This window comes from Siniperca chuatsi, linkage group LG7 (assembly GCF_020085105.1).
Source record: "Siniperca chuatsi isolate FFG_IHB_CAS linkage group LG7, ASM2008510v1, whole genome shotgun sequence".
Lineage (NCBI taxonomy): Eukaryota > Metazoa > Chordata > Actinopteri > Centrarchiformes > Sinipercidae > Siniperca > Siniperca chuatsi.
This window is the reverse complement of record NC_058048.1, coordinates 23,269,083-23,290,488: the sequence shown is the minus strand read 5'-3', so window position 1 is coordinate 23,290,488 and position 21,406 is coordinate 23,269,083. Positions and strand designations below refer to the sequence as shown.

Genomic DNA, 21,406 nt, shown 5'->3' with positions numbered 1-21,406 from the left:
GTGCAGCCACCAAAGCCAAGCTGACCCATCCCAGAAAAGTGCAGTACAGAGATATAATCCCCACTGAAGGGATTTGGGAACTTGCTCTGATCACCAGTGATCACCAAGGAGACTGCACGTCTCAGCATGTTTCATGGTGGGAGGAATGGACTGAACCAAACACAACAATGCAGGCTGGATGAGGGGGCCCTTTGACGAGCTCAGCTGTTCATCACATTATAAAGATTCCACTCTCTGCTTCCCTCTATACAGTCCTATATTCACTTACACCAAATTCACTATACCATAAACAAACTCTGGACATCACCCAATGATTGTCCTATTTCTAATACAACTTGATCTGTTAACATGGGCCTCTATAGGACACCATCCAGACTCCCTATCTATCTATCACCACAGTTGATTACACATACTTAGCGCTACTTTAAAATTGGTCATTTGGGAACACTCTGTATCTGTGAGGTTTTGTGCTTGACAGGAAGTTTACAGTGAGCAACACCAGCTGGTCCATGCAGCGCTGTTAAATCTACCAGACCCTGTTTTCAGATCCACAGAAGGCCCAACATTGCTGCAGGCTACAAGGACACAACTCTGAGTCATTTAGCCTGTGCTACAGCAGCAGTGTTCACAACGTTTACTCTAAGGATTTCACCCATCAGTGCACAAAATCACATATACAGCAAGAATAAGTCCTCACTTCCACCATGCAGGGGGTAGGATGGATGTTTGCAGAAATGATTTATAAACAACAGAAATAGTGTGTGTTGTATTCAGTTGGGCTAAAATATAATTATGGGAAAGGCACGAGAGCCATGCAAAATACTGAGTTGAAACAGGGCTGCTTTGCCCTCAAAATACCTCGCCTTTAACAATTTACAGTTAACAGCATGAGGTAGTTTGCCAGTAGGTAATGAACAAAACTGAAAAGATAAAATAAAAGAATGCATGCATATTTTTCATTTTATAGAAGAGCAAGCTCAAATAGCCAACACAATTGTCTTGAATGTCTGTTTAGGAAAAAATGGGATGATGCATTTTGCCTAAAATACCATCTATAGTGCAACAGTAGGCACAAGTAGGTAGAAAAGTGTGCACACAGTAAATACACGATACATGCATAATCCAAATGTGAAGAAAACACAAGACAGACAGTGAATTCAAAGGCCACAAGAGTTCACTATGTGGTGTAGAGGTTTCATGCTTATCAGTAACTGCTGACTAACTCAGGGACAGATATGATTTGATTCTCTTTAAACTAGATTATGCGCTTGTTTCTTTCAATTATGCTGCTCAGCGGCCAGACACGGACTCTTAATCTTCTGCCTGTGCAGCTTAGAAAAAAGAGAGAAAGAATACTTGCACTGTTTAAGAATTCGATCAGGGCTCAATTGGCCCTCACTAAGCAAAACTGTGTTCAGTCACGTACAGTCCTCCGCAGAAGACAGTCAACATCAATGAATCACAGTTTTAACTTACCCAGTAAAGAAAATGTATTAAGCACAACTATAGCCCAGGCTGGATTTCAGCACTATGTTACAGGCACGCAGAGTGGAACATCTTTATTAGTACCTTGTATTTATTATCTGGGGAAGATTTGATTTTCCATAACTGTACTGTGAAGTTAGCCATCGTCAGCACTTGGGGGCCAAACTATTTGACTGCTCAACAACTGCACAATGTGCAGTCATAACCTTAAAACCCCACCAGTCATACTGTGAAAATGGGATCCAGACCCACAGCTAACTACTTCCTCCTCACTACCTGCATGTGTTAGCTGAGTGCTGAGTGAGCTGAGTTACTTCCCTAAAGCACACATCCAATCAGTATAATCAAACCCAACTAAAAATGCCTTAATTTTCAAGGAAAACAACAATGGACACAAAGTCGTGTCTGGTTGAAACAGTTTGAAATAGGATTATTCAACAGAGGCCTTTGGTAAGCAAGCATATAGAGCTGACTGGCACTGCAGCACTGGCTGTGCTGTTGTTTTCATTACAGCTGAATAATTGGTGGATTGGTTGTAAATCTGATGTAGAGAGTTGTCTGAAATCTGCAGGTGCTGTTGGTGCTGAGCACAACTTTCTCCTCTTTAATTTCAGTCAGCTCATTTCTCCCTCCTGATCTATGCTTCTTCTAGTTGATTTCATCAGTAGGCCATTCCTAATCAGTGTACTGCTGCTGACTGATGGAGCAAGACTGATTCTATCTACCTCAGTCATTAAAGGTTGTAGCCACCAAAATGGGCTGCTTTGGGTTTGGTAATTGCTATATGTGAATAATGAGCCAAACAAATCAATCTTTCAACAAACACTTAAGTGGTGGTAATGACTTGACCTGAATCACTGGGTCATTCTCTCTTGTACATTTAAACACATCATCCTTATATACGAAGCACTCTTCAGGCATCAATAGATTAGTCTACGTGTCAGCAATAACAATGTTGAAGTTACTGCAGTATACAGAAAAAAATAGTCTTACAGTGATTCTCTCATCTCGGTCGTCAATGTTTATTCCATCTTTTTTCCATGATATGGTTGGTTCAGGATGTCCACGTGGAGGTTGACACTCCAGGACCGCCGGCTCTCCTGCTGCCACGATCACATCTGCAGGGTTTTGTCTGAAGTCATCACGTAGAACTGCAAGAAAACAGAAAGAGGAAGAAAAGGAAAAAAATTAACAAAATGTCAATATATCATTCTTTAGGAAAAACACAGCAAATGAACAGTTAAAGAAGCAGATGATTGATTGCAATGTTTAAAATAAGCAAGGCACTTAAAGTTGTTACTATATTTATAAAACCGAAAGCCAGCTAGTAAAACAGCAGTTAAGGTGTTTTGAAACACATAATTAGTTCTGCACAGATGACAAAATGTAAGGCACACATCACTATTGATTTACTGCACCTAGCCTGCCTTGAAAACTGCTACAATCCTACCAAAATGTCTTCACAGCATATAATATTGACTAAATAAAAGAATGTATGGTGTAGGCTACATATTGCTACTTTTAATGGCCTGCTTTTTCCCATATAACCTTACTGTCAATAAGCTTTACAACAGCGATGATGAACACATATCTGTACCCATCAACATCTCCAATAGCAATGACCTTCCTCTTTGTTGACCGAACCACACAGACCTACATATAATCATGCACACACACACACACACACACTTCAGTATACACTGATGTATCACCTCTCCATCATCACTTCTTCATCTCTCTTTGACAGTCCATATTTACATCTCCTGTGCTCATACACCTATGCTATCTTAACATAGAGGAAAACCTACATTAGATCCAATCTACCATTGCTGCCTTGCTAAGGACTTTTGTAGGATATGATTCTTATTTGCATTGATTTTCCCTGGTAGAAGTGCTGTAAAACAGATGACACAGCCACAGATTTTCATTATTTGGACATAAGAGGCCCACAGCTTATCATTCCTAGGTCTAATTTGATACTGAATAGATGTGAAGAGATGAACTGAGCGATTCTGATTTTCATTTGGGGCTGAATGCAAAATTACAAAATCTGCCTCACCTAAATTCATTAATCATTGCCTGCCTGCCTTATCAGAATATCACGTCAATATCATTACTAACTGGTAGATGCAAAAAAGCAGATCAATGCATATCTATTTTCTGAGGGGCATGTCTTTGGACTCCATATCTCTGGTGTTAAAGATAAACTGGAGGTTTATTGAGAGTGGAGAAAGTAATGAAAAAGCAACAAGCTCCCTTCTGCATACAGTATGCCAGTAATCATTTTCCCAGCTTCACTGTATATACGTATAAGAACATATGAAAATAGTGCTTGTAAATTTCAGCCTGAAATTCAGGCCACACATAAAGTATACACGGTCAGCGCAGTGTGTGCATGTGCATTGTTATCCCTTTGTATGTATGGAAAAGTAATGTGAATGTATGCGTGTGTTGTGTGTGTTTTGGGGATAAAACCAAGCTTTTGTTGTCTATTGTCTCACGCTCCTCAGCTTGCTCTAAAGTCACCTCAGTCATAGATGAAAGCCAGGCTCACCCCAGGACCCCTCACCTACTGACAGCCAACAAATTCCTGACTAAACCCTTTAAGCACCTAATTGGTTATTGCAGAGCCCAGATACGGCTCTCTGCTTCTTGTAACGTGGAGTGGGAATCCTATCCAACAGTAGGAACCTGGTTTTGGAGTAAAATGGATGGTAATAGCTTCCTCTGTCCTTTGCTGCATAATCACACCCACACCTCCGTATGTACAGCAGTAACATTACCTACCCTTAATTCTTACGCATAGGAACAGTATCAAGTCTTTTGAGACTCATATGCTGTTGCTCGCCTATCAGGAGGAGGCATACTTCCACAGATATATGTACAGTGTGCAGTACACAGATGAATTACGATTAAGTGTGTGACCCCCTACATTTTCTACACTAACTCTGATCCAACTCAGCAGTGCAGCTGCATGGTGAGTGAGCTCATTTGGTGTGGTTAAAAGCAGATACAGTCATCCAGGAATGCAAACGCTAAACATCCGATCCATTAGAGCACCATGTCCATCTGAAGAAACACTGTCTCTATTTGTATCAGCAAGGTCAACCTGTACTGAAGAGTATTATTGTACAAGTCAGCCTTGAGTATCAAGGTGAGTCAAACATCAAAGATGCTGTGGCCCGTCTTGGCTCACATAATATAAAAGTGCATTTTTTCATGTTCGAACATCAAACTCTCTTTCCTGTTTTTGTTAAGTGAGTATAAACATGAATACAAGTGTAAACATACTTCATCAGCTGATGACAATGACTGAGCAATATCTTGTTGATCAAGAATATGTACACACAAGAAATTAAAAGTAAAGAGTGTGAGAGAAGTCATGTTTTTTCCTGCATGGCTAATTCAATTCTAATAAACCCTTGGGTGAGTAAGTCAGTAACTTGAACTGTGACATTACGTGCACATCGTCTCCTGTCAGTGGGACTCTACCTCCCCTGCTGGCCTCACTTTTAGCTAACATGCAGATGCATCTGTCCCTCTGGAAAATAGAAAGGGATGTGTGGGGAGGAAAAGAGGAAAAAAAGGGATGCTGTATTGACTAGTTGGAGGCCCGAGGGAGAGCTGGCATCATTCAGTGTTTATACCAACAGCACAGTGACCTCTACCCCTCCTTAACAGCACTCACTCCCCCACCTCGCTGCCCTCTCTCCTCCTCCAAACCAACACCTCTTTGTTATAAACACAGCTGAGTGCAGCGCAGCAGACAGCCCTGAACATCTGCGTAGTGGAAAACAAAATCCTCTGGGATGGAGGCAGAATGAGCAAGAATGAGACAGAGGCAGCCAGACAGTCTGTCAGACAGACAGACAGACAGACAGACGAACCCAGATCTGAATGGGGTACAAAGCCCTAACTCTTCGGCCAGAAGACCTGTCAGATCTGGAGCCGTGGGGGAATCGGTCGCCTCTGGCCCCCCTGGTTTAAATAAGACATCCAGCATCCTTCCTTCCTGTATACATACTGCATAAGGCCCTGTTCGCCTGCCTCAGTGGCTGTTCCTTTTCTAGGACCCAAAGTTGGGTGAAAAAATGGGATAGAGAGGCTCTCACACTGTGTGCTGTCCTGAAAGTGTGTGTGTGTGGTGTGGTCTGTGTCTGTGTTTGGGATAATGAGCCTACTCTACCATTCTGTCTCTCTAGTGAGCCTGCAGCTGTCCCCTAGCAGATAATATTTCCTGCGCTATTAACAGGGAGGCCAAACTCAATGTGTGTGTATGTGTGTTTGTGTGTGTAGAGAGAGAGATTTTCAGTTTATGGCTTAATATGTGGAAATGGGCCAAAGTCAGGGGTCCCAGCATGAAGACGTCTCTTTGTCTGTCCTGGATTTGCTCAAATATGCTGATTACGGGATGAAACAGAGTGAATATCCGGACCTGGACAGATATCAATATGCTTTGTCAAGGTAAAGGGATCTATTCTACATTGCATTTCCTCTTTTCAGTGGGCTAAGAACAAAACACATCCTATCTCATCTGGATAACATGCCTCGCTGCAACACAAACAGCTGACTGTGCATAAAACAACGATATCTTTCAAAGCAGAGGTTTAGTTTGCAGTGGCAAACATCTGTTGGGCCCTGCCAAGCCTAGTCTAACCACACTCTACTGTACTGTATGATAAATCGCTCCCCAGGTCCACGGTAGCAAATTGGAGCTGTGCTGAGGCTAACACAATTAGCTGCCATCATTTCTTACATCCAAACCCTCCTTTAAAGGTCAGCTGAGATGGCTGCTCTCAGCTCTGAAAACTCCCAGGTTCATCACCAGCACAAACTATCCCCCATCCACCCACACACTCACTATATGTAGGCATGCGTGCACACACACACACATGCAGTCTTTTCCTCAGGAAATTGAAAACAGATGTTTAAATGTCAAATTAAAATGAGATTCCCGTGCTGCCCCTCCAACATTAATGAAAATGAAGACTTAATGCCACACACAAGTCTGGGTGGGAAGATCAGATGAGCTTTGTTCTGAGGAAATTAAACCAAGTACAACAAGCTTCCCCGCAAATCTTTGGAAGGATACAACAACAGACCTACCAGGGAATTAAAGATTTATCAGAAGGCACCCAGAGTCAATCCTGCAGAGACACAGAGCACAGCATGGGTCTCGCCTTTGGCTTTGGATTTTCCTTGAAACAGAATGGACATGGCTAGTCCCTTAAGGGAAGCAGAATGAATGATAACAGCAGGGAAAGGGAAATAAAGAGAGGAAGAAGAACACTAGAAGCAAGGAAAAAGAAAGAATCTGCTCCATATAATGGAAGCTAATCTATCTCTCTTCCTTGTGGTATCTGCTCCTGGTTTCCTGAAGGTAGTTCTGCGTCTTTTAAACTGAACAAATTTGCTTTATTTGCTTCACAAGCTGCCACAATGTCAGGCTATCAGGGCTCAAACATCATCAAAGATTACCTGAGAACATAAGGTAGGGATGGATGGACAGTACAACAAACACTGAGAAAATATCAAATGGCTAAGCAGCCCCAGATGTTCATGGTTATATGCGACTGCGTAAAGCCTCAGCTGCAGTAGAACTGCTCTTTCTCTTCCATTCATTTACTGTCAAGTCCTCTCCATGATGCAGTAACAAGAGAAGTCAATGTCCAAATAACAGCAATATATAAATGTACATAAGAAAAAGGTCAATGCATGTCTCAATGATATTTCACATGTAAATAAAAGTGTCACACAGTAGCTGCAGCATATTAAAATCTGCCCCATTCTGGTCAAACGACAAATACAGGTATACATCTATTAAAATAGGGCTTATATTGGCTGAGCTCCTCTCCAGTCCACTTCTACTTACTGTACAACATAATTCCTCTGCCCCTTCATGAGTGTTGTTTATGCCATAAGCAAAAATCTGCCTTATTCACAGTGTAGCTATGTTGTGTGCTAAGCCCTTCCATATTGATGCTCTTCACCTTGCCTCCAGCTCTGTCCTGTGGGACAAACACCACTCATTCTCTCCCTCCATGTATCTCCCACTTTGTCTCTAAATTTCTCTCACCCCTCTCAGCATTTGACCCCCTTATCTTACTTCTCTCTCAGCTCACACACACTGTGCAGCTTACATCAAAGACAGGCTCATAGCAGTGGTGTGTTAACCCATGCCACTCTATTGCAAAGGCTGTTGTAGGTAGATAATTTGCCAGCGGCGTGCATACAGTGTGTGTGTGTGTGTGTGTGTGTGTGTGTGTGTGTGTGTGTGTGTGTGTGTGTGTGTGTGTTTGCACTGCTTAAATCTGTAGTTTTGCTGGTGGGTGTGAAGATATAACAGGACTGTACTCTGGAGAATCACTGCCTCCTTCCTCTCCCTCCTCCTACTCATTCCCTTATTCCCCCCTGACCCCACCACCAGGGAGATGAGATTGGACACGGCAGACTCCCCTCTCTTTCTCAATCTGGCTCTCGTTCCTCTCTTCTGAGCTCATGCCCTCTTGCCCACCCTGCAGACACTCTATCCTATCCTGTAGCACGCAAGCTGCACTGAGCATGCCTGTAATATAAACTTCACAGCTATGTACACATACACAAATACAGAGATAAAACTGACATGAAGGGAAGTTGTAAATAATAGTGGATATCACAATAAAGCCATAAACCTTCCACTCCTAAATGTTGTGCTCTTTCAGAATTGAATTTATAATTCACATTTATTTCCAAATGCTGTATTGATAAATCATGTAGAAAATAATAGCACCTCTCTAGACAACTGCAACATTCAATATGAGGTCACATCTGCAGAGTCACATTGGTTAAAACTGCTTGACAGCCTAAGTGCCTGGTTGACCGCAAGACACCTTGTGGATACCCGTAAATATGTCAACAAGAGCAGACAGACTATTACCCAACTGGCCTTTAGGTTTTGCACCTGCACACCCTGAATGCCATGAGGTCATCCTCCAGACTCAGATGTGATGTCATGTCACTGAATAGAGACAGGATGCCCCTATTAGCTCTTATAAACATTCAGAGCCGGAACAATAAACTATGGGTCTATGAGAAAAAACAAAAACACGGGCATACATGTTACTGTCAACATGTTCTCTCAACTCGTCTTACTTGCTATGGTATAAAAATTGGACTAAATGGAAAAGCACTGTTTAAAAATCATTTGAAGACATCTCGACAATTGCAGAGCAGATGAGACTGTGACACTGCGTCAGCATCCACAGAATGAACAGGACATGTGCTACTAACTGTAGGGATATACAGATACAAATGTAAACCACTCCATGTAGGGAAATGAATCAGGCTGGCCCTGCTGGTGTGTGGATTGAAGCAGGGGTAAGGCAAGGGGGGTAAAGGCATTTACACTGTGCTGTGCCAGGTGATTGCAGTCTATACCTGGCACTGACAGCAAGGGCAGATGGCTTTGCAGACCTTACAGTGGCACAGCAGAGGGCATGTCTGCATTTGCTGTGGCCTAGTGAGGCTGCAGAGTGCTTCATCCTCTACCTTACACACTAACAAACATATGTAGACCTCATGTGCATTAGTATCCACCAGCAATTATGTCTGTACATAAAGAAACACAAACATCTGCACACACACAGGCGCACACACATACACCACATAAAGGAAACCTTACCCCTTACCCCACAGCCGCACAGACAGAGAGGCCATTGAGTGCCTGTGTTTGCTTAAATGGTCATAAGTCTTCTCGTCAGGAGAGAGAGAGATGGCGTTTGGCGAACACGGAGAAAGGCACAGAGGGCAGCGGGGAGGCAGGTTTATGTGAGTGACTGAGTGACTTGGCACATCATAGTTCAATAAACAGTGCCTGTTTGATTGGAGTGCTGGGTGAGAAGGAGTTGGGCTAAAATAAAGAGTGTTTCGAGTGCTGGGATTGCACAGGCAGGAATGTTGGAGAAAAAACACAGCTCAAGAACTACTTACTCTCTGTCCAAAAAATTTTATAAAAAGGAAAAAATACAAATCCCATAAAATCCTGATAGGATCACCCGCTGCCACACTGCAAACTGTGTAATAAATGTGTATTATTGAAAAACATAGACAAGCCATTTGTGGATTTGTCAGTTTCTAACAGATTAGCGAATACACTCGGCATATGTAAGTGATTTCAAGGCTGTTTTGATTCTGAAGGAGTGTGTGTTACCTGTTGTGGAAACACAGCATCAAGTATCGTGGTTACTAAATACACTGAGACATGTATAGTTTTCTCATTAGGGGCAGGCCAAGCTAAAGAAAATATTCCGTTTACACAGCATAGAAAGAATGCATTCTGTTTCCATTCTCAAATAGTGTTTTAAGAGTTTCACAATGCAGTAAAATAATAATGAGGGAGATAAAGGTGAGAGAAGCAAGTAAATCAACATATTTTACAAGTAGAGCATTGCCTTCATTTGCATCCCTGCAACAAAAGATGACATAGCTATAGCAACACTGCAGCAGTCAACATTGAACTGCCAGTACTTAAAGACGCATGTCTATGATATGTCCTCATTTATAGGTGGAGCTCAACTGCTTACTCCCTGAGGACGAGAGGGAATTGAGAACCCCAGTAACCATAGCTCTCATCACTCACTGTGTAGTCTTGAGCCTGAAGCTCACTGCATAGAGATACAAAAGAGCAGATGTAACACTATAGTACACACACACATGTACACCTGTACTGTATGCTCTCTTATTATTAGTTTCTTTCTCCCTCTCACACACACAACACAGACTGAGGCAATGGGGCTCTGATCTGTTTCCTGCATACACGTACTATGTACACAATATACACAAAATGAAATGTGGTTGTATATAAAGTTGTATTATTTTGTAATATAAAGTATTATGCAGTATGTCTACGTGTTGGTTACAACTTTCTCTTGGCCGAAAATACCAGACACATTCTGTTATTATAACTCTGTGATTGTCACACCTCAGAGTAAGTATATCTCTTTAAGGACCTTGCTGTAAACGTTTCCATTGGAACTACTTTCTACTGAAGAAACAGTTCCTATGAAAACTGCTGACTCTGTGTTCTGTGGATTATCCAGAGTAATGGGGGCATTGATCTAGAAAGAGATGTTGCTGTTGAATTTTTAAAAATGTAATTCTTCAATGCTGTGAGCACCATAAACAAAATGTACTTCCTTTGTATTGGGCTAGAGGCCCAAAATCTGGTCAAATAAAACCAGCTATCTGCACCGCTAGATACTACTTGAGGTAAGTGAGAAAATGTTTTTTTTTTAAATTTTTTTATTTGCAATTTGGGTGAACCAACCCTTTATGAACTCTTTCCTCTATCCTTGCCTTTAAAATATTCACTCCTTTCTCTCTGTTGTTCTCTCTTCTCTGCCTGTGTTCAGCTTTACTAGATTGTGCTAGTCTGAGTCTTCACAGTGTAATAGGATTTTACACAACACAGAACTGGTGAGTATATGCAGTTCACACAATTGTCACCATAGAATGCTCATTACAGTAAATCCCTTTACCTCCAGAAAATCAGGCGTAAACATGCCAAGAGCCATGGAATATCTTTATCCACTTGTGCCTAAATCCTGCTACGTGTTTTACACAGCTCAGTTCACATTGTGTCAGTTATGTTTGCTGACAATATCTCACTGTGAGCTGCCCTCCTGTCTGTGTGGCCCCACCAGCTAACCCTCTCCCAGCGTCTGCAGATGAGGGCCTTATTAAAACAATCTTCCCAATTAACATTCCTGGCCCCTGGAGCCCCACCAGCCCTCCCCCTCGACCTCCTCCACTGCTTCTCCAGATCTGACCCCTCCTCAGCTCTACAATGACAAAGAAGCTGTGTAGGACCCAGACCAACCACGGGACCCTGGATATGACTGGACTGAGAGGGGGATGTGAGGAAAGTTGTTTTTCTTCCCGAGGAACTGAAATCTATGTGGTTGTCTGTTTGTATTTGTGTGTTCATCTGTGTACTGTGTATGTGAGAGAGGAAAAGAGAATGAGGGAGAGAGAGGGATGATACAGGAATGGATAAATAACACCAGCACCAGTCAGGGCGGCACAGTCATCACAAACGTTCCTAATTTGATGTGACACGCAATGATATGGGCTCATTTGCACGGGGTGGATAGCTCATGATCCCGGGCAGGAAGGAGTACTGTAAGAGGAGCCTGTCAGCTAGCTAACTCACACCATCAGAGAAATTACATCCATAAACACAGCCTGCTTCCCTGCTGAGTGCCATTTGACCTGCCGCTTACCCTCATCTGAGCATTTTTGAACATCTGCTGCAGATCTTTTCACCTCTCTATTAGCCTGAGATCTCACGACCAGATTATGGGACGCTTCCCAGTCTCTCGCTCATCTATCCAAAACAAAGATATATTATCGACAAACAGTGGAGACTGATACAGTGTTATTCTATACTGGTGCTGTGCAAACAGGACCAGGTCAGGGGGAATGTAATCCTTGTGTGGAGCTAGAGATGAGAACTCTTACAATGACTGTGGGTCTGGCTTTGCTTCATGTCAGAGATAATGGAAATCACAAACATTATACAGCCCCTGCTTGACTCAGCTCAGCTGGACCTTCCAGTGGTTAATATACAACAACTTCCACTGCTACAGCACAGTATGGCAGAGTCTAGTATGTTTGTGTGAGCACTCATGTGTAGACAGGTGTGTTTGCTTGTGTTTTAATTCTCCCTACTGACTATGCTGCCAGTCTGTTTGGGCTGCACCTTATTAATGCATGCTTAATGAGATCCAGTGGGCATGCAGTGTGCGGATGTTCTCTCTGTAGCATTATGTCAAACAAACTAATTCAAAGAAGAAAAATTAGAAGTCTCCCTTTCATCTTAAATTGGTGTAATGGAAATCTTAGCCTAATACACTTTGTTTCCAATGAAAGCTTAATTTGATAGAGGTTCGGGAAACAGTAGGAGAAAGAGATTGTTGTAGAGAACAGTGTGCCTTGGTCAGGACAGGACCATGAACTAGGATTACATCAGCGGCTGTTGCGGAGGTGACTGGCGAAGAGTAATATGATAGCTGCTGTGTGGAGGGAAACAGGCAGGCACAGAGGAAAATGGGAAAGGAAAAAACACAAGGGGATCCAATGTAATGTTACAGCAGATCCCTCAGCCTTTCGTCATGGCCACTTTCATTTCCACCATGCTGATCCCTCTCCAATCACTTTACCAGGCACAGGGAAGACAGGGAGAGAGGGAAGGAAGGAGGAAGAGGGACAAAGAGAGGAAAAGATTGTACAGGTTAAGTAAAAGTGTAGGGGGGGGCACAGGAATGTTAAAGAGGGTGAGACAAAGCAAATAAGGGTACTGGGATCCAAACATGTGCTGCAGCTCCAGAGGGGCACATCTTTCTCTGATCATTTGCCGTCCCCTTTTCAATGGTTTCCACATGGACCCTAAACTCTGCCAGATGGATCCCAGGAAGATGAAAAGATGTCCGTATCCCTATCTAAGAGGGGATCTGTTACAGTGGGAAGAGATACCGAAAGGAACGGAGCGAGGGAATGCTGTCAGAGATAGTGTGCCAGAAAGAAATAAGAGATGAAATTTCATCTTTAGCACTTGCCTACCACGTGAGTGTGTACGCCTACACTTTGGTGCTATAGCTTTTCACTACATTTGTCAAGTTGTCCAACATGCAATATCAAGCATGGCTGATGCCAAGGAGAAAGTTTTGTAAGTGTGCCAGAAATTACCCTGATCCCTGTGAAATTGACACTGTGTAAGGTTTCAAGACTGATGTTAAGCCCTGGATTTTCCATCTTTACATTTTCATTAGACGAAGCACAGACAAAAGAAGTGCCTTCATAGTTTTTTCTCCTTTGTTTTATGGTATACTTTGCTACTGTTAACATGGCTGAAACATCCTGGTGAGCTGATTTATGATCCCTCTCCTGAGGGTACAAAGCAAAGCCCAGCAACAGGGGAAATTTAAGGCTACTGCACCAACTCTACTCAGAGAGGACTCTAAAATATCTGTTAGATTTATTGAAGTGGGAGTGAAATCTTTTCCTCCTCTGAGGTACTGCGTTTCTCTTGCTACTAATTCAAGCATGGTAGCCTGAGACTAGCCTGATGAATAGACAGGAGTGTCAAGGTACATTCTGTCTAAACACACTTTGTGTGGTGATTTTGGTTTCTTAACTGTATTTTTGCTGTCCATTAAAATTACATTTTCATTAGTATTGTAAGTATTGTATCTTTTCAATCCCATCCCCAGCTGGCTGTCTCTGTAATACAGTTGGTGATGGGTCTTCAAAACATCGACATCTGAAAAATTTAAATATGAACACCTAATCACATTGAAGAAGCTTTCTCTGGCAGTTAATCCTCTTGGGAAAAAGACAAGCCCTGGCAAGGATGGTATGAAACCTATCCAATGTACAGTATAATGAACTTATTAAAGATCAGCCGTTGGCATGTTTCAATTTTCTTTTAATAAAGGCAGCATATCCTCCTGGTTCTACTTTCTATTTTATTTTCTCCTTTTCATTTCTCTGTCACCCTGTCTGTTATGGCTTTAAGTAGGAATAGAATTTTTATTCTGGCAAAAATTATTTATTTACAAGCTTTAAACCCTGACCCTCTTATTTCGTCCCCTCGCCTCCTCTTCTGCACTGAACAGGTGTCTACAGGGACAACCACCGGAAGCAGCATCCTCTAGTTCACCCCTTCATAAAAAGAAAAAGAAAATCCTACTCAACACAGATGCCATTCCCAATATCCAAGGGCATGTGGTCAGCCCAAAGCCCCTGTGCATTGTAGACAGATTACTCTAAAAGGACAAGAGGAGCCCATCTGGAGCAGAGGAGGGGCAAGGAGCGAGGGGGAGAGGAAATTTAAGAAATGGAGGAGAAAGAACTGGTTGGATGATTTGGAGGATAAGGGAATGCAGGGTAGAAAGAGAGAGAAGTATTAGAAGGGATATGGGCAGATGTTTGAGTTTTTCTGCCAAAGGGGGATGCAGGGATACAGCAGAGATCTGGACTGCTAGAGCGCTGACTTGGTTGTGCTGTATAAATCAGGCTATGAAAGAGGCACGACAAGGTGAAATAAGAGCTGATTTAAAGGACAGTTTAAACCTCAACAGTCTAGATTATTTAAGACAAAAAACACTCAATTACAAGTGAAATATAATCTAATAAGAGCTTCAGTTTGATGACACATATAATGCCATACAGAACTTGGCAGCTGGATGCTTGGCTGAGATAGCTGTGTGTATTAGCCTCCAGGTTCCACATACAGGTTTGAAAGAGTGACGGGTTCACTGTCTGTTTGAGGTCAGTGGCTGTTTGTACACACATAGCAGTGTGTTAAGAGCTGCCGGGTTGTGTGGTCAGTGGTACATCTCATTAGCACCTGCTGACCCAACCGGTTCACCGCACTCAGCAGAGCTGGGGCGTATAGCAGGCAAGCGTGAAAGCAAATATGAAACACTCTTCTATGCCAGCAAACAAACTGTCCCCTGGCAGGAAGAGAGAGAGAAAGTGTAGTCAACAAGCAGGGGAAGAAGCCCCCACAACCATCATCCTCTCCCTCAGTATCTCTTCAACAAACTGAACATCTTCATCACAGAGTGATCAGGACTCAGCAAACAGAGAAACTCTCCCTCCATTCTTCCCAGCTCTCCTGAGATACGCCATGCCTCACACGGGAAGACAATTTACCACAAAATGCTACCACAGCCTCCCCCTCTGATCAAATCATCAAATAAGTCCATGTTTAGTTTCTGCCAGACCAAATATGCCAACAAAGCCATGATAAGAGTGCGTGCAGCTAAAAAGCTACATTGTACTCAACAAAGGGGGAAAAAGCAAATCAGGGCGAGGATGTGATGGGGCTTGTTGCCCTCTGGAGATGAGAGTGTGCAGTTTGTTGTGGAGAAGAGCAAAATAAAACAGAGCGGTTCACGTCATGCGGGTGAGACCTGCCTAGGAGCACAGGCCATATGGGTGACATCAATAAAATGTTCCTCCACTACTTCAAAAGAGCATAGTGTTATATTCTGTGGGATGTAAAGTAAGTCTTCTCTGCTAATTGCAGGGACTGGACATATCCCAGCATGCATAGAATAGGTATGCTGTATACTACAAAATATTGTGTAGTTTGTTCCTGGCATAACACAGATAGCCAGACACTCAACAGGCTATTAGAGACTTCATTCCACCTGATTTGCATCTCTTTGGAATGTGGGTTGAAACTGGCACACCCGGGTCACATTATGTCGCATGGAAAACTCTGTTAAACATATTTTAACTTCCCCTGCAACCAATTCGAATTCTGCCCGCAAAGTTTAGCACTGATTACAAACATTCCCCCCCTACAGTACCAGAGTTCACATGCCTTCTATTGTCTGAGTCCCCACCATGTTGTCTGTATCTGGGAGAGATATCATCTCAGCAAGCCCTCTCTGTGGAGCTCTGTGGCTTTCTAAGACCTTCAGAGCCTGTGGGAGGCAGCACACCTGCACAACAGACAATAGCAATGACTCCTATAGATTCTGCTGGTCTTTGAAGTGGCGATGGATGTGAGCTCAGTACCCCAGGCTCTGTGGTTTCAACATGCAGCCTTTGTGATGAGAGACGGCTTTGAGATGAGTCGACCAGAGCTTTTAAGGATGTTCAAGTGCTTGGTTGACCAGCCATTCCACATCGGACGAGGTGTTCACATGAGACGTACACAAAAATTACGAAGATGTCTGAAGGGGGTACATACTATGGTACTCATCCACTGCGGTCTGATCTGCCAAATTTTCATAGCACAGTTAATTGCCATGGGGTAAAGTATCAAAACAGAGACAGTGAAAATATACATGTGGGGGAGAGACAAATCATGGAAGAAGACCCGAGAGCTACAGTATGTTTGGGTTGGGGAGCGAAAGCACCACACAGACAGAACTTTACATTCCACACAAAGAGTATCATAGCCACATCTAATATATCTTCCTTCAGTCTGTGGTGTTAGCCCATTGTGTAACAGGCCTCCTAAGCATAAACTAGCAGTGAAATACAACATCATAAAAAGCAGTGGGTTTTTTGATTATGAAGAATCTATGAATTATTCAGAGGCAACTGATGGCAATATTTTTCTCTCCATCTTGCTGCTTCCATCCCTGTCTCATAGCTCTCTGTTTTTTCTCTTACAGCTGCTCTGTTGAGCTTTTTCTCTATATATCAAATTTTTGTCTCATCTGTTCATCCCTCTCCCTCTCTCTTTAATTTCAATCCCATGGGATGTGTATGGGAGAAGAAAAAAAGGAGCAGCGTCTGGAAAACAAGGGAGTGTAACACTGTGACTGACTGGTGCTTAAGTGGACACCTCACCTCTTGACAGGGCTACAACAAAGTCAAGTGAGTGGAAACCTTGACTAGTAAAAACAGAGACATCCCAAGCATGCCAGATGCTGTTCTACTGTCATCATGTGGCTAAAAACCTGGCAGTGTTGTCCTTCCAATCCCAGTGTCTGACCCTCTATCTGTCACCATCTATTTTACCATCCCTCCTTAACTACACACCATCAGCACACAGCCTTAGAATAAAAACTCTTTTACTGTACATCACAGTGGTTTACTTTGCTTGCCTAAGCATGATACTGTAGGAGCCACTAGGGAATGAACCAGTCACAGAAGTGCATCTTCCCTTAGTGGTGACAGAAAAGGCCATACAGTATGTCTCTGGATAGTGATGAGTAATGATCCCTCTGGGGTTTCTTTGCCTCCCACTGGTGCTAGTTATCAGTGGTTGCCTGTTTACATTGTAAGCAAAATGACTGGGAAAAAATGTCGGCTCAAAATGTAAGGTAGATCCATATCCAAATTTGGATTTCTACTCCACTCTCAATACATGTTTTACATGCTTGAATACTGTTGAATATGTTGAACAGGATAATGTTTTGCTTCAAACTTAAGGTTAACTGTACAAACAAGTTTTTTTGGCAGGAGCCTGCATAGAGCAAAATCATTTTAAGCCAGTGTACAAGCTGACAAAGCCTACGCACCAGCTTGAACTCCAGACTGAAATAAGTGAATATTTACTTGGCCCAATTTTAGACATTTTGGGTTGTAATTTAGGTCGCCAAGGAAATGTGCATTATGTGTTTATCAACATTTGTGTTTCCAAGTTTTCACCGTGTACTCCCTCATATGGTGAAAGTGATTACTGGGCCAGATGTTATCACTGTTTTAAGTTATGAAGCATACATGAGGATATGATTCTGTGCAAGTCATTTGCCTTAAGTTGCCCTCTCCCGTATCTTCAATGTGTTTTTTCTGATTCACAAAAACATGACATATCCTCATGTATGCTTCATAACTGTGGCACTCCACAATCATGTTTTTGTGTCCAATACACACAGGCACAGGGCCAGACACAGAGGAGGATACAATCCATGAAAACTTAATTTCCTGATCCAAAGCACATTTTTTTCTTCGTTTCTGTAGTAACTCCAGCAATGTGAAAGAAAATGAAATAACTTCTAAGAAAAGATGAAGCATCCATTCACCAACTAGCCACATCCTCTGATTCTTCCTCTGTTTCATTCAGGCCAATACATCCACATGTAATCATACAGATAGTGTATTACAAATGCCACACAGGTGTAAGCAGGACACTGGGTGCACTGCTGCAAAAACACTGCTGCGCCTGTCAATGTACAAATGTGCAAATTATGTGCTTCAAATGAGTCAATGCCACTAACAAAAGCCATTGTTTAGAATGGTTGAAGTAAGGACTGGCAGTGATCAACCTCAATGGAGTAGTAAGAGCAATCCATGGCCACTCCACATGAGATACAAGAGCAATGCCCAGGCTGATGAGGCCCTCCACCTTCTCATCTGTCCAATAAAAGCCCTCTGTCACTGCTTCATGCATGCATCCTCATCCACCCACACCCTGTATAAGCCCATAATGAGCCCTGGGCTAATGCATAGAACAACACAATTAAAGCCAAAATGTACAACTCCCCACTCCAGTCCCGGCATGAGCATGCAAGAGAGCACTCCCTGTGCTGATGTGTTAGTGCATCCTACAATATGAGCTTGACCACTTGTTCATGTATATTATGTGCCTCTATGTGTGTGTGTGTGTGTGTTTGCTCTAAGAAGCAGAACAGAGTTGACAGCTCCAGCCAGTAGGCCTTTGACCTGTGGCCCAAAGGCCTAGCATAAGACAGCAGTGCTAGTTTGCAGTAAGTTCCTCCCTCTGGCACAGAATCCTTGGCAGGTCACCATGAAACACAAAGGCCACAGGCACATGGACCTGATCCAGGATGCCACGCTTGGTTTGAACTCTCTCTCTTGACAAAGAGGAAAAAAATAATTTCCCTCTAGAAAATCCTGGAAGAAGGAACAGTTCAGCAGTGCGCTGCACTGTAGTTGCTGCTGGCCAACCTCAGCTCACAATAATAGTTTCATAGAAGCAATATTTGCTTCCAACTACACTGTGTGCGAGTTAAATTGGCTACACAATGGCCCATTTGTTATGGCCCTGATATATTTGTCTTCTTCTGTCTCTTTTTTCTTTGGGCCAAGAAGAAAATCATTCTTGGTTTCTGTGCTGCCTTGCTTTTTCCCATTTCTGTCACAGCTATTATTTCATGAAATCTGACTCTTGGTATTCTGTTTTTTTCAATTTCCTTTTCAGCATAGCCCAAGAGTTTCCTCCTCCCATGTCAACCACCTCTTACTGCACAGCACAATGTGCCAAAAATATCTCTGTACCAAGAGACAACTTTAAAACTGCATTCAATTAAATTTGCCACTCCATTTCAAAATAGAAGGAACAAGCTTTGCTTTTTCACAAACATACTAAAACCACTCATCCTGGGATTTCAGTCTGTCTTTGTTCTACATCCCTGTCAGTCTGTTTATTTACTCCTCTGAGAGTGTTTGTGTTTGAGCACTTGTTTTGGACAGATGACATGAATTCAATAGACTACCAAGGAGTACTGACAGCCCTCCCATGATTTCCTTTCCCAAAAGATAATGTACACTCTAATGTAGACGAAGAAAGAAGCTAATTGACCTGAAATCAAAGCTAATTGGCTTCTATTTAGCCTCTTCCTGTCCTAGAGCAGTGCGGACACTGGGGGAATATTCCCTGGCCCAATTCACATAATACCACCAACAAATAAGCTGTAATCAGCAGTGGGAAGTGTGATACTGGACTGTATCTGTATGTATCTGCAGGGTGTGGTGAGCCCCTGGCTCAGCTACTGGGTACAGATGACCTGACCCTATGTTTGCCTGCACGCTTGGCTGATAGATATCGCTGTCTCTGGCAGTTCCCACCATGAAGTCTCATTCAAACAGCCATACTTCATCAGAGGAGTTACCCCGCGACCTTCCCCCAGCTCCCCATGGATCATTTTCTAGATTTCTTTCCGGCATTATGTTGTAACACTTCCTGTGTATGTGTGCATTAGTTCGTGTGTGTGATTGAGGGCAGAATTTACACTGGGGAACAGAGGGACGCCCCCCTTCACTGTTCAAAATCCTATTTTTGTCCTTCAACTTTTGCAGTTTCAGTTTGGCTTGCTCACTAAAATCTCTCTCTTGATAAAATGATGACATGTTCTTCTAGGTTGCTTTCAATTATCACCGCAACAGCAATACCCTTATTTTTTTAACAACAGTAAGTGAACTTTATTAAGGCTGCCCTAAAAAAAACAACTACTTTTTTTCAGGAAAATAATCTTATATCTATCTTTTGTGACTGTTTAGTAATAATGTGTGCATGGCCTGTAGAGAAAAGTTGATTTGATTTTGTCTGAGCTCCAAGGGTGCAGTGAAATAAAAGAGACAAAGTGGAGCAAGATACTCAATTTGATCTACGAGGTGCAAAGGCAGAAAATTCACACAGTACACAGTGATGGGTAATAAAACAAATGAAGCAAGACTCAAATGCTGCTTGCACCACTGTTGCTACATGACCTACATCTGTAGAGTGGAGGAATGCTGATCCTTATCTAATGTAGGATATGGCCTGAGGACAAGACAAGTCATCTTGGCACACAAACCTCTGTTATTCACTGTAATCTTCTCCTTCAGTGTTTTCAACTACAAGAGGGAGCTTCAGAGTCGGTGAGTGTGCCGCTTTAATTGATGCAGTGACAGAGTTTGATTCATGTTACATTCTACAAGGAGAGCCATGAAGTATCCGATGAGAGCCCGGGCAGAGTTACATTAAAGGCATTCCCGTGAACCCTCAGCACTCCACAGCACAGGATCCCAGTCTCTGTTTCTCCCTTCTAGACAGATGCCAAAGTCATTGTTTTTCCAAGCCTGCTTTTCAGAGAGAAAACCTGATCCTACTGGCTGCCAGTGTCACCAGTGGCCCCCTGTCCTCCCTTGTCATTCAATCCCATCTCTCCTCCTTTCAGGAATGCACTTCAGTCACTCTTTCTTATTCTCCCTCCCTCTTTTCTCCACACCATGGTGCCCTAGGCAGTCTGGGGGCAGTGTGTTTGGTTGTCCCAGATCTATTCATCCTCTCTGTTGAAATGGGATACAGTGACCTCTTCTGTGTCCAGTGGTCTCCATCCCAGGCTCCTGTCTGGTAAGTGTCAGAGATCGAGAACCTGTGTGGGGAGGGGGAGTTAACTCGATGGCTGGTCAGGAGACAAGCCAAGAACATGAGCCTGCTGGGCACCACAGAGAGATGATACTGGATCTGAGTGAATGGACAGGCAGGAATGCTCTGCACTGAGTTTATGTTAACTGTGCCACAACACTTTGGACCGAATTCTCAGAGCCATCTGTTGTGCTGTCATTGTTTGACTCCCTCAAGCAATGCAGTAGAGTATTTCCAGGATCCAAACCATGACTAATAAACGATGCAAATTGGTGAAACATGTCATACTGTACCTCAGCAGGGGATATGCACATAAATGTGTCC

At 42.9% G+C, this 21,406-nt stretch overlaps 1 protein-coding gene across 8 annotated transcripts in view; it reads right to left on the bottom strand.

Moving 5' to 3' along the window:
- Nucleotides 1-21,406, bottom strand: part of robo1 (roundabout, axon guidance receptor, homolog 1 (Drosophila)) — a 215,283-nt gene that overhangs the window by 39,899 nt on the left and 153,978 nt on the right. For all 8 annotated transcript variants that reach the window (XM_044202716.1, XM_044202710.1, XM_044202711.1 and 5 more), the window contains one exon: nucleotides 2,479-2,636. In XM_044202716.1, the coding sequence (XP_044058651.1) occupies nucleotides 2,479-2,636 (158 nt within the window). The remainder of the gene's footprint in view (nucleotides 1-2,478; nucleotides 2,637-21,406) is intronic.